This window comes from Panthera tigris, chromosome D3 (genome assembly GCF_018350195.1).
Source record: "Panthera tigris isolate Pti1 chromosome D3, P.tigris_Pti1_mat1.1, whole genome shotgun sequence".
Classification (NCBI taxonomy): domain Eukaryota; kingdom Metazoa; phylum Chordata; class Mammalia; order Carnivora; family Felidae; genus Panthera; species Panthera tigris.
This window is the reverse complement of record NC_056671.1, coordinates 76,990,193-77,003,992: the sequence shown is the minus strand read 5'-3', so window position 1 is coordinate 77,003,992 and position 13,800 is coordinate 76,990,193. Positions and strand designations below refer to the sequence as shown.

Here is a 13,800-nt window from a genome sequence, read left to right as displayed (position 1 = left end):
TCGCCATGAAATCCAGAAACGGATGTTCAGAATGATCTGGAATCACCCAGGAAAGATTAAAGGGTGCTCATGGTTTTAAAGTGACCCCACACTGAAAAGCAAGAAACAAACACGGGAACAGCAAGTACCTGGCATATGAGAAATACTACATAAACGTTACATAAAAAAATTTTTTTAAATAAACAAAATCTCGCATTGTCCTTTTCAATTTGAGGTGCTGGGACTGCAGGGCCTTATGGGTGCGTTTTCAGACCTCCACATATTCTCTAAAGGAAATGGGGGAGTGGAGTATTTTTATACTGATCTTTTAAGTTAATGCACATCACTTGCATAATGATGAGTCACTTATATAACTGCCTGTTACGGGCCAAATACTGCTAAGGGACTTCGATGCCTGAGTTTCCAACGCAGTCAGGGCTACTGATTTGGGGGGGCTGCCCTGAGATGCAGGGAAGAGATGGATTTAATGTCAAAAGGAAGCTTCTGAGTCAACCGTAGGCCAGACAGCATTCCAGCAGGCCACAGGAAGGAAGGTTTCCCAAGAGCCTGAACTGGGAGAGGCAGCAGGCAAGAGGGATCTCAAGGCACGCTGTGGTCCAGTCGTGACAAACAAAGATAGAAAGAGCCCGAGAAGCAGCACCTGGTACCACAGCCAAGCCGCGGAGAAGGACGCGCTCCAGCCAAGCACCATCGTCACCCTGAATCAGTGAAGTTAAGTTAAAGTTCACTGCTTTGGCAGTTTTGTCGTATTTCACAAACAATATCGTATTTTGTCGTATTTTGTCGATTTCAGTGAAGTTCGATTTATTGGAAGAAAGAACCAAATTAAAAAAAACCTATTAACTGGGGGCAAGATACTGCTTTAGTGTCCAGAAGCCCTTACTACCACGAACACCAAAGACTGTTTTACTAGAACTCACTGAAGTGCGTCTTCAGGGTCAAGACACCAAGGGCTACATGGATCACCCAACCTGCAGTTTGAGGATCCACAGAGATCAGAGCGAAGGTCCCGCTAGAACAGAAGCCCATTTTATCGTAGTTCTTTTAGCAAACAGACACATTCCTGTAGCGTCCAGTCATTAATATCTCCCCCACACTAAAGGTTACAATGCAAGCCAGACGTACATGACATGGAATATCCACATCTTCCCTCCAAGCTTTCCTGGACTGTGGATGGGGTGAAACCCAGCGATAGCCTGGGGCAGCAAATTTAGCCTCACGTCACGATCAGATGCCACACTGCCATAAATAATACTGGAATAAAGGAGCCTGGCCAAGAGCAGCTAATCCAGTGCTGTGTACATGACAAAGAGGAAATGTGGAAAGGACCAGTGCTACTGAGCCCCCTCTGTGCTCCAGACAGAGGGACTGTGTGCCACGCATCTTAAATGTCACCTCCTCTCTGCCTCACACAAGCTCTGGGACGGAACGCTACCCTCACTTTACAGGGGAGAAAATGGAAGTTGAAACAGAGCCCGTGATGGTCCCAGATCTCACAGCTGGTGGGGGGGTGGCAGGACTCTGCGTCCAATGCCCACGTTCCCTCCTCTCTGTTAAGCTGCCTGTTAACGCAGGCAGGCAGCCCTCGTCTGCTGAAGCAGACGCTTCGTCCTTAAAGACTCAATCAAGCAAAAACTACAAAATAAGGAGCAAGATCAAAAGGCAAAAATGAAGTTTATTTTTATGAATCAAGGACTTATACTGGCTGTGAAGTTAAATTCGGTAACCAGTGTTTTAAACGGACTTCGTATTATGAATGTTAGGATGAAAAGCGTGTCCCTATGAGAAACCGTGTAAAAAAGGAAAGACCGCGTTTTACAGTTCCCCGAGAAGTTAGTTGTTAAACTCGTCGTAAGCCAAAGAGCAAAAATTGATAAATAGTCACCTGCTTCATAAAAAAACAAAACAAAACAAAACAAAACTGAAGACGAGAGCATAAATAATAGGTAACATTTTCCTCTGGACAGAGGCTTCACCTGGGAAGAGCTGAACGGGTTAGGTAGCGATGAGCTACGAGCGGCGCCTCGCGGAGCATCGGAATCTGCGCGGTGGCCTAAGTCTTCGTCTCTTTGAGTTTTCTTCCACAGAACTACTCCTTCCTCTAAGTCGCTAGGTAAAGCAGTGGCATAAAAGTCAGAAGGCAACAGGACTTACTTTGGCTCTCCTATCTTGACGCCAGGATGCTGTGTGTAGGCATGGGAATGTGTGCTTGGGGCAGACTTAAACGCCATGGGACAAATAGGACACTTGTAGAAGACTTCACAGTGAGAGCCCTGGATGTGAGACTTCAGAGCGGCCACGTCAGAGTACACGACATTGCAATGGACACACCTGCCAGGAAAACAAACACGCGGTCGTCAGCACGGGACCCTCACACATGTGCACCTTCGCTGTAAAAGTCAGGTAAAATGAGCATGGTTTAATGGCCTCTTTAAGGTTTCTAATGGCTTTTGGGACGTAAGCTTTGGGGTTTTTTTCTATTAATAACAGATCAACTTATAGATTTAAGAAAGAAGATAGCGAAGAAGAAAAAATAAAACTCAAACGGTCTGATTCTTGGGCATCTTTAAATTTTTCAGGAATAAATACCCGAACTCCGGACTGGGAAGACTGATGGATCACGGGGGCTGTATGGGGGCCAACGGACATGGCAAGACCTTACGACCTGTGACCCTGGAGAACACTCCCACGTGCTAGGTTCTCACACCAGGCCCTGAGGTTCCTAACCAATGGCATTTCCAATGGAAGAAATCTTCACTGCCTCAACCTACGTGCCATCAACGGAGGGGCAGAGAGAATAAATCAGTACGGGCATCGAAGCCATGGCCACTGTCTCCTGGTGCACAGGGATGTGCTCAATGTGTCTGGAGGTTAAGGGAGCCTGTGGGGCAGAGAAAGTTAACCACCTAGGTTGTTTATCTCCTGGAAAATAAGTTCAAGCACACTTACTTACACGTGTCTAAGAAATAACATGAATTATAAACTTCCGACAAGTCAACATCACTAAATGAATTCCTCTCCAGTTAACTCCCTGACTTCTTGAGTGTGTAATAATTGGATTGGCTCAAGAACTGATCACATCTAGTCCCACAGAAACCAGCTCGGACACTTAGATATGTTTCCCCCCAACCTCATCTTTCTCGTGCAGGGACTCTCAACAACACTTACGGACACATCCATTTGATGACCTCACCATCCTTTGTTCACGCCTGAAAACTACTTGAGGGTAGGGTCTGTGGAGACAAACCTGTAATGCACCTGAGTGGACACGCTCCTGGAAGTGAAGGTGGGAGCTGGCTTCAGGAACGAGGACTGTGGACAAGGCCTGCCTTCCAGCGGGCAGGGCTTGATCATTTCTGCGTAAGTCTCAGGTACTTCCATCCTTGGAACCTCCCTCCTGAATTCATGGGGGTGCCAAAGTCACACAGGACTGGCCTTATTTGAAGCATGTGGGTTCTATAAAGGGTGCCATGTTAAGCTTCCCAAGCATTTCATACAAATCGTAATTAACGCATTCGCATTTTAAATGACTTAAGGCGTAATGTTTGGCAACCCATATATTAAAGATACTAAATAATAATAGAATAATTAAGAAAGCTCCGTTATCTTATCTACTTGAACTACTACTTTCAGCAATAAAGCCACCCAACAACACTGAAATTATTTTGGGTTAGACTGAACTTGTGTTGTCTTGAACAGGCTACTGATCTCTGGGCGAATGTCTCATTTGTAAAATGAGAAGAGTTGAAACTCAAGCACTTTTTAGTTCTTCCCGACCCTGGAAGCCTAGGATTCCTACGAAAGAGGAAGATCACATAAAACAAAAATGGGTTCCCAATGTAACAGGAGGATCCTCTACATCAGCATCATAAACAGAAAAACTTTCCCATCAAGGGTAGGAAGGTGGTGTTCAAAGAGTCGAGACCCAGGAAGGGGAAAAAGAAACAAATTCTCGACATTCTCTCAAGTCTCCTGGACCGGAAGATTTGATCTTGAAGAAAACAAGCAGGAAGCTAAAGGATCGAGACAACAGTTGAAGGAGAAGTAGCTAAGGCATGGTCCAAAAAGCATCAGGGAGTCCAAGGAAAAACCCTCATCACCATGAGGGAAGAAAGCAGAGAATTTAAAAACAAAGCAAGAAGAGAAAAGAGTTGTAGAATACCTGCTGACAGGTGCAAGAAAAGTTTCAGGGGCTACAGAGGCCAATTGGGAATGGAAATGAGACAAACAAATAGAAGACAGAATTTGTAGAGTTCATACAGTATCTTAATGCTACTAAAAATCCAGCCTATAAATAAATATTTCATATACCCGAGGTCCTCTGTGTTCTAGGTACCAATCAAGTTTCTCTTTATGTAAAAAAAATATACATTTTTTTATTTTTAAAAATCTTTTTTAATGTTTATTTATTTTTGACAGAGAGAGAGAGACAGACAGACAGACAGAGCATGAGCGGGGGAGGGGCGGAGAGAGGAGGAGACACAGAATCCGAAGCAAGCTCCAGGCTCTGAGCTGTCAGCACAGAGCCCCATGCGGGGCTTGAACTCACGAACTGTGAGATCATGACCTGAGCTGAAGTCGGACGCTTAACCGACTGAGCCACCCAGGTGCCCCCCACAAAAAAATTTTTTTTAATGTTTACAGTATACGGTCCTATAAACCCCCTTTCTAGATCCCCTTGATCCAATGGATCAAGAAGTAGGAAAATTCATAGAAACACTGGACTTTTACCAAATCAACCAGGAGTTGGGAGTGACCCACTCAGTACCTGGGAGATACAATATACCTAATAACAAGGCACACTGAATCACAGAGGCGAGGGAGGCCGGGGGGCCATGCTGAACTTCTCTGGCCAAAGAAAAATCAAATGGAAAATGATGAAGTGCAGAGTCAAAAAGGAGGGGGGAGCCATAACAAGGCCAAGGGGCTGCTAAGTCCCTATCAAGTATTAGGCTGGACGGTTACTTGAAATAGCAGGAAAAAACAAAAAACAAAAAACAAGGTTAATTTTTTTTCTCCCACCTCAAGAGGTAAACGTGAACTAAGCAGAGTACACACGTGCTCATATCTTCACAGCCTCATGTCCAAGAAAAAAAACCTGTCTTAAACACAAAAGTCTTAGAAATTCCAAGTGCCAAATTTAAGTAACTCTGTGAATGGGGTGGGGGGGGGGGGACGCAAGGGATGGGCTTTTCCAACTGAGCTGATGACTTTTGGCCTGACTGCACGGCTTGTTTTAATTTAGGAAAGACACCAGGAATAGCGAGAAGTGCAGAAGTCCTACTTCCTCTATTCATTCCAGCCCAAGTTTACTTTCGTTCTACTGGAAAAATAAACATTTGAGGAAAAGTCTGGCATCTTTTTGAGAGACTAGCACGGAGACGATGTGGCAGAACTGCTTTCCGTTGCTAAACAAAGAACCCAGCGATAATCGTTTCAAACCACGGGGTGAGAACCAAAGCATAGCTGCGTGTGGGTTCTGTGGCATCAAGGGCACCTGCGATGTGTGACTTTCCTCCCAGGCACCGAAAGCACGCATTCGGATTATCCTGTTCTGCTCGGTCACACCCCAGCGGAGATGGACCTCGGACAGCACACTGAGGTTATAGACAGAGGCACCATGGCATAGGGAGAATACATGAATTGCCATAAAATTAGTGGCGAAACTGGCACCAAAAAAACCAAAAAACCAAAAAAGTCTAGTTCCGTAATTTCCAAACCAAACGCTTCCTACTAGGGTAGATCCCAATGCATCAGGCAGGTGTGCTTCACAGGTCTGGAGGCAGGAGGTAAAAATGGGCACAAAGTCTCTGTTAGCGTCAGAAAAAAGCACAGAGCACCGAGGAACCGCTGACCCTGTACCCTAAGTGTCACTGAAATAAAGCCATCAAATTACACCGACTAGACTTCATTTTTATAAAATATCATAACTGCATTATAACTAAAAGATACCACCGTGTATTAACAGTCTAACGTTAAAGTGACAGGCAACCAAACGCTTAACACACAGTAATACCTCTATTAACAAAGACACTGTGTATCAGTAACCTGTTCTCTGGGCTGACCTTTGTTGGGTCGAAATATAAAAGGCACAGGAATGTGTTTCGGAAGGTCACGGAGTGGAAGATAAAGTTCAAGCTCATCGTCACTCAATACCAGCTAAATGAACATGAGATTTGCCAGACGTTGTAAAAGACGAATCTGAGAGTCTCGGGGGGGCGGTGAAAAGGGCCATGGCTAAGATGTACACAGACGAGGGAAACGGCCCGGACTTGGGGAATGGGGAAAAAGGGATAGAGGGAGGTTGTCTGGGGCCTGGGGTGGAAGGTTCTTCCACAAAGAGCAAAGTGAGGGAAGGACAAACACCCAATCCTAGGACATGGTGAAATACAAGCAAGGGACCATGCACCCTTTGTGTTCTGATCAGAGGAGACGTGTTGAGAGGCAGAGGAGTGCATGGTACCCTTACAGGGGTTAAAATGCACAGAGCGTGACCACAGAGGGATGCCGGAAAGGGTGCAGGAAGAAAAAGCCCGAACAGGTCATCGAAGCCGAACCTGGCCCCATGCACGGTTTGGGCTGGAAGGACAGGCTCCGTTTACCCTCAGCTTTGTGGGGACCGGAGGGCCAGTACCGCAAGGATTCGAAAGGATCAACTCGACCACCAACAAACTAGGCTCCCAGGGGATCTGTTAATTGAGGTATCACTGTGTGACCCCGAAAACCGTGCGCCCAGACCATTCGCGACGCTGTGCGGTTACAGGTGAACAGGCTTTACTTGCACGGAAGCAAACGATATACTGACCGAAAACCAACTCTCCGCGTGTAGTGCAGACAGTTCTTGGTGACGTGGCTCTGGAAGTGCACCGACCTGCAGATGGCCCCGCACTCGGGGCAGGTGTAGGGAGATTTGTGCTGATGGATTCTCTGGTGTGATGCGTAACTGCACTGGTTAGGAAGCAGCATCTGGCAGACAGTGCAAGTCTTCTAGATAAACCAAAGGGGGAGACAGGGTTGGTCCTACGAAGTATTTGCTAATAGGCAAAGCAGCTCGGTTACACCCCATAACAACTGCACGTGGCTCGTTTCAAATGCTGCTATCACGGATTCCAAGTCCCAGGAAACCGCAAACTGAGAAGTTAAAACCTTCAACGTAACGGCCCTTGCCCCGTGCAATCAAAACGATACTGTGCTGCACGGTCAGGGTCATCCCAAAGCATGAGGTTAAGAGAACGGCAGCTTCGGGGAGACTTCCAATTTTGTTACGTTTGCATTTCGTTTATTTAGTGCAGAGAAGGGGTATTAGAGGAGATATTCTTGCAAATTACCGTAGCAAATCAACTTTAATGTGTAATTACACGTTGACAGGCATCTATCTATCTCCACAGTAGCCAGTTCCCACAACTCATAAAAACTTTCTCCAGAATAATAAAAAATTAATTAGAGACGAATCCCGTTTTTTTTCTTCCTCTCTTTCTCCCCCGTCACTTCTGTTATCTGAAATCTAAAATACAGAAATGCAAAAGCATGGCCATAGCAATTAGTTGTTCTTTTTTCCACTTGAATCGGTCTTTCAATGGACGAGCTGGACATTAGGGGATTTATAATTCAAAGCAGCGAACTCAAATTCAGAGACATAAATTTAGACATTAAACTGAACCTTTATAGAGCTTAAAATCTGATCACATAGGACATCAAGACAGAAATGCTCTTTGGAAAAGACCCCATATTGAACTAACCAGGAAAAACTGAAACACACTGTTTTTTTATCCTGTTAGATGTAAGTGGTAAATATGGCATATTTTTAAAACCCCAAAACAGAAAACTTAAGGTAAATATAAAGGGTCCACCCCAAAAATAAACCTACCATAGCGGGAGGTAAAATGTGTTTAAATTCCACTTAGCCATTCATGCAACAGATATCTACGACCTTCCAAAATGCCCAATTGGTACTAAAGCCCGTTACAGAAAGCCTCATAATACAGACTCCAGCTAAGACTCAAAATGATCTTTTAAACTGATGACAGCATTGTAAAATTTTAAGAAGACTTTTTCTTCCAAGCCTTTGACTCAAGCCCCCCAAAATTAAGGTTTACACTTCTGAGCGATTGAAACTACGGAAAACCAGAAAACTCACTTGAACATTCTGTCTGGGTCTCCTCCTGAAAGGACTAAAATACAAACTTTATCCCACAAAATGTTTATTATGATCACAAAGTAAGAACATTACAGGCAGCTTTGAGGAGGTTAGCGTCATTTAAAAATAGTGTTCCTTTTCTAATAACACATAGAGCAAAGGTGAAAACAAGCCACAACAAGGGAAACCAATTCACAGCTTCATGCATTAGAAGATCCTGGTGCCGTCTACAATATCACAGGTAATCACTGGTTTCTTTGAACTCAAGTCTTCTATTTGCTTTCGCCACGCGGTCATTAATCCCAGGCAGTGAATTACACCATCTGCTTTTCCACGGGCTCCTTACATATAGACCCCATTCCACTAGAGGCCGAGTGGTGAACTAAGTACTTTACATACATTTAAATACAACATCCCATTGAATTCTCATCATGATCTATGAAATAGGTAAAGGAGATCATTGGGAAGCTGTGTACATTTTCGGACCTGAGAGCTTATGGTCTCATCTATTAGAACCGCCTGACAATTACGTTGGGATACGAGGGGACACCCTCTCCACAGCTTCTCTTTGATCTAAAAGCAGCGTGGTCATGCTATTTTTATAAGAGGGGGAAAAACAGCAACACAAATAAAAGGACATCTAAAAAGGAAACAAAGTCTGCGTTCCAGAAATGCTCAAAATAACTTTCACATGATCTCGTGTCAAGATAGATCAACACATATCCTTCACGATACATATAAAATTCACAATGAATTATTCACTCTTATATATTTATAATACATACATAACTATATAAACAGTCGCGGAAATACTGGTGAGTGAAAAGGTTTTGTTGCCAGCAGGTTACCTAAGGTAAGTATCGAAATGATTCAAATTCAGGAAGAGATTTTGCGAACCATTGAGTGTTCTTTACAACAGAAATCTTGAACTGCAAAGACTACGAAAAATGCGTTAGAGCAACAGACACCAACAACTGACATTTCGATACCGACCTTGCTCGTACCCGCTTCCCGGGGCGGGGAAGCGTTTCCTTCGTGACACCCTGTGGGACGGGGCGGTGGGGCCCGTGGGGCTCTGTGAGGGCTGCTCACGGCCCGTGTACCCCCCCCCCCACCTCCCACCCCAGCAGCTGCCTAGCTCCGGGCACCTGCCCTCCATTTCCCCCCACTGAGGGTGCTCACCCCACTTTAGATACAGAAGTTCAAGGAGAAAGTGGGAGCCAGTATGTACTACTGCCCCAAATCAAAACACTTCCGTAGTTTGCAATTCCTGGGAGAATTCAGTCCCCGCGGAAGCACGCTGGATTAACACCTGGTCTTCAGTTTACACACGCAGATGCATGTATATTCGTGCACATACGCTACGTTTACTCCCGTGTTTGTCTCTGGGTTCTCGCTTCCACTCCCTGCCTTCGTTCCACTTCGAGAAAAAGCATGGTATTCTGGTTGCAGACATTCTCCTCCTTGATGTCAACAATTTTAAACTCACATGACTAGTACCTAATGGGGCTCCCTGGAATTTCTTTTTTGTTTCACTCTCCCTGCTTTAGATAACGCTATTACACCCCCTGCTTCCCAGGACGGTGGCGTATTTTCACAGCAGCAAGGAGAACAGCCCATTAGCCTTTCTGGGATGCTCTGAATTTATGGCAATGGCACCCATTCTCTGGATTGAGGGCAATATTAGCAAGGGGGCAAGCCAGGATTTCTCTGTGGTCTAAAAGAATGACTTTTCTTCCTTTTTCTTAATCAAAGGAACTAAAATAGGTCTTAAAACTCTACTTCTCTGCTATACAAGTTGAGGGTATTTACAAGAAGATGAAGCAGTTTAATACCTACGTCTTGATTAGAAAAAAGTATACAGCTGACCCTTGAACAATGTGGTTTAAACTGCACGGGTCCACTTACGTGGGGATTGTTTTTACAGTACGGTGTTGCAGTGTATTTCCTCTTCCTTGTGATTTTAACATTTTCTTTTCTCTAGCTTTATTGTAAGGACACATACGACATTCAGAACACGTGTTACTCAAAATCAAGTCTTTACGTTATCGGCCAGGCTTCCAGTCAACCACGGGCTATCTATCAGTAGTTAAGTTTAGGGGGCACCAAGAGTTATACGTGGATTTTTGACCATGTGGAGGGTCCATGTCCCTAACCCCCCACGTTGTTCAAGGGTCAACCGTAATGAAATGCACTTAAATGGTTTCATGTGTCTTCTGACGTTTTACTTCCATCATCTGAAAAAGGAGTATTTTCAGTACTGAGTTACTAAACAGCTAACTGTCCACAGTCTCTGGGGCAGACTCATTTGCTCAGAGAACTGCTACTTTTTAAAGATATGACCTTTCAATGGTCAAGTAACACGAGCAGGCTATAGGAAGATAAAGCTGAACAGGAATCACACTCCATACGTGACGATTACTTGTCCTGTGCCCTCTCTGCCCCATCTGGGCACTGCCACCAGCGGCTGGCACCTGGGAGGAGGGGGCCGGGGCGCGTCCCGGCCCTACTGAGGACTCAGGTGTGCCCGGGCTTAGCGTCCTCCTCGCACCCACAAGGAGTCGTCTGAGTAACGAGGAAAACAATTCTGTGTGTTTCGATTCACGTTCTAAGGAGGAAAAACACCCTGGGAAAGATGAGAAAAGCTGGAGAAACAGGAGTAAATACACCGTGTCTTGTGCTTACGTTTCAAACAGACCAAAGCCGGCAGCTGCCTGCAACAGCGGGCCTGAAGTTCAAAACACCGCCGATTTAACAGCCCCCGTGCTGCACAAACGGTTCCTGCCTCGCGGACAGTTTTGTAGCCTTCGGCCTACAGCAGAATTACCCCCCCACCCCGCCCCAAAATAATACCAGTAACAACAAAGTACTCCAGTTGGTTTTCTGGCTTTCACTTTCATCCAGTTTCACGATGAGAACACGGACAAGGCGTTTCATTCGCCATCTCCCTTAACCTGGCAAGGACATGAAAGATCTCTAGCAGGAATGACTATACATATACTTTTGTTTCCAAAGCCAGTGGGTTGTGGTGGTTTTGTCCTCACATCATTCTGCTACACTACAACCTCCTAGTAAGAGCTGACAGTTAAATGAGAAAGTTTACAGAAAGCCAGAGGGTCAGCACATGCAACCTACTGAGAGAATAATCACGGGAGAAAGGGTTGATCACGCTAAAATGCAAACTGGGACAGGACTAGGCCGGCCGGAAGTGAAATTAAGCGCTTAGGAGAACAGGACCAAGCAAAAGTCAGGAGTCTGCAGCAAGTAATGTGTTGGGCGGGCGAGGGCACTGAGGTGGGCTCCACGGTTTCCAGAAGTGGCTGCCTGAAGCACAGCATGTCTAGGAACGAGGGCTGGCCGGGGCTGCTCAAGAAAATTTAATATACTCGGTATGTTGTGCTAATGATGCCCAGAAACTAAACTGAATCGGCAAGCCCTTGCAAATGCAGGTCACCGCACAAAAGTCACCTCTATCTGCTGGCCTGGCTAGAAGCCAAGAGTCCGTTCTCATATAATTCTTCTGGTCTCTGCCACCGTAAAACGCTTCTGTACCTTCGGTTATCAGTGTGACAAAGCGGAAAGAACGATGAGCCAGCTAGAACGCAATCTCGCCTTGAGTGCCCCTCCTGCCACTCACTGGGCATTTGTTTCCCCAACTGTAAAACAGAAGGGTTGACCACGGGACCTGTAACGTTCTCGGATGCTAATGCTCGTGTCAATTCTACCGATTAAGAGGTTACTACGGTAAGCACTTCCAGTCTGCACTTGGCTCAATTCGGTCGCGGCTTCACGGGGAGGTGAAGCAGTGACATTCCAATACATTTGAGTATCAATTATTAAAACTACAGCTGTCGGTTCTTAAATACTTCACGGAGAACAGGGAAGCTGCTCCACCCCTCTGCCTACTCCCCCAAAGTAGGGATTCTTATCATCACACAGGTGGGAATAAAAACCTCCAACCAGGCCAGATTCACTGGTGTTACAAGTCAAGGACACACGGGGCTCCATTTTCATTGCACTGCTGGGTTGCACGTGGTGGGGCGAGGAAAGGATCCACCCAAGGTTCTCTGCCAACCTACCCTCTCCTTAAGCTGCTTGCTCCTCTGGGTGACGGGCAGACACGGGCAGGGCAAGCCGGGCCAAGCGTGCCTGGGGTCCCCCTGCCGTCACGCGTCAGAGTGTGACGGGATTCTGTGACTTGGGTTCTGCCTTGGGGAATGTGGGGCCGTGGGCCTCGGGCTCAACCATACCTTCCAACCCAGCTCTTAGCAGAGACCTGCACCAGCGGGTGTGCTGGGCATGGGGCCGGTTCATAATAAAGTGGCACTCTCGACTCTCGGGGGCAATCAGTACTTTTGTACAGGCTGACCGCAGAACATCCGCGGGAAGGGAGTAGTTGGGAGGGCAGAATTCAGCAAAGGCCACCGAAACCTTACTTCACCTCGATGCATTCTCTTAAAGGTTTCCAAGGCTAAACACGCACGTGTGGGAAGGCGCTGGGAGGACATCCGGCGCGTGTAGCCACGGCTGGGTTAACAGAAAGACCTTTTGCTTCCGGGACGACCCGTTCAAACAGCAACAGGGGTCAACATCTAAGTGGGGAGAAACGGAGAGATGAACGGGTGATGGTGGCTGCACGCAGCCAAGAAAAAGGCTGTTCCCAGGAGCAAGGCTGGGGTCTTCAGAGGTGGGGCTCCCCAGACGACAGACGGAAAAGACGAGAGAGTCACCACCTCATTCCTAACGGCTCTCGCAGGTCGGCTAAGGACGAGGATATGCGCTCTGGGCAGGGGAAATGCCCGAGATGCAAAGACTTCGGAGAGAAAGCCCGGGGGGTCAAATGGGTTGCTGTCCTCCCAGGACACCTAGTTCCAAAACTCAACCGAGAATCACAGGCTGGAAGCCTCAGGCTGAGCCTAACGACGGAATCTGTCCTTGAAGACAGAGCAGCCGCACAGGGTGTTTTCAGAGTGAACACAAGTACCTTTCCCTGTTCCTTCCACCAAGCACAACTCCTGGACATCATCTACGAAACGAACACGAAAGACTCTAAGAGGCCTCTGGCAGGCTGGCTAGGGATCTCAGGACCCTAGCAATGACACGGTGGGGAGTTCTCTGGGTTTCTTTTTGCCTCGGGTATCCCCAGTTTGGAGCTGAAGAAAGCGGCAACTCGGAAACACCAATAGGTAGAGACAAAAAAGAAAGTCCCCAACAAAAGCCCACTATTTCTGGCCAAAGCAGCAGGAAAGGGAACACAGAAAACTTTTAGACAGTTACTGCTCTACTCCAGCCACATACCGCAGGAAACACTGGGGCCCCACACCCACCATGCCAAGTGCAGGTACAGCCCAGACCTCCACCCTTTCACACCTGGGTGTTGTCCCCACACCCTTGCCCAGATGGTGGCAGAGAGAGCCAGTAGGGAAGTGGGGCTTCCACCCCTACCAGCCCAGATGGTTTAAAAAAAAAACAAAAAAAAAAAAACAAAAAAAAAACTCCAGGCCCAGATGGTTTCACTGAAGAATTCTACCACATATACATATACATACATATATATTTTTTTAAATGAATACTAACTGTACAGTCTCTTCTAGGAAATAGAAAAGAATTCCTGTCAGTGCATTATTTAAAGCTAATATTAACCTGTCCAAAACCAACCAAAG

The 13,800-nt window shown here is 46.3% G+C and overlaps 1 protein-coding gene across 9 annotated transcripts in view; it reads right to left on the bottom strand.

Annotated features, from left to right (window-relative positions):
• Positions 1 to 13,800, bottom strand: part of ZNF532 (zinc finger protein 532) — a 110,321-nt gene that overhangs the window by 38,430 nt on the left and 58,091 nt on the right. For all 9 annotated transcript variants that reach the window (XM_042961889.1, XM_042961886.1, XM_042961887.1 and 6 more), the window contains 2 exons: positions 6,806 to 6,987; positions 2,155 to 2,331 (listed from right to left, as the gene is read on the bottom strand). In XM_042961889.1, the coding sequence (XP_042817823.1) occupies positions 2,155 to 2,331; positions 6,806 to 6,987 (359 nt within the window). The remainder of the gene's footprint in view (positions 1 to 2,154; positions 2,332 to 6,805; positions 6,988 to 13,800) is intronic.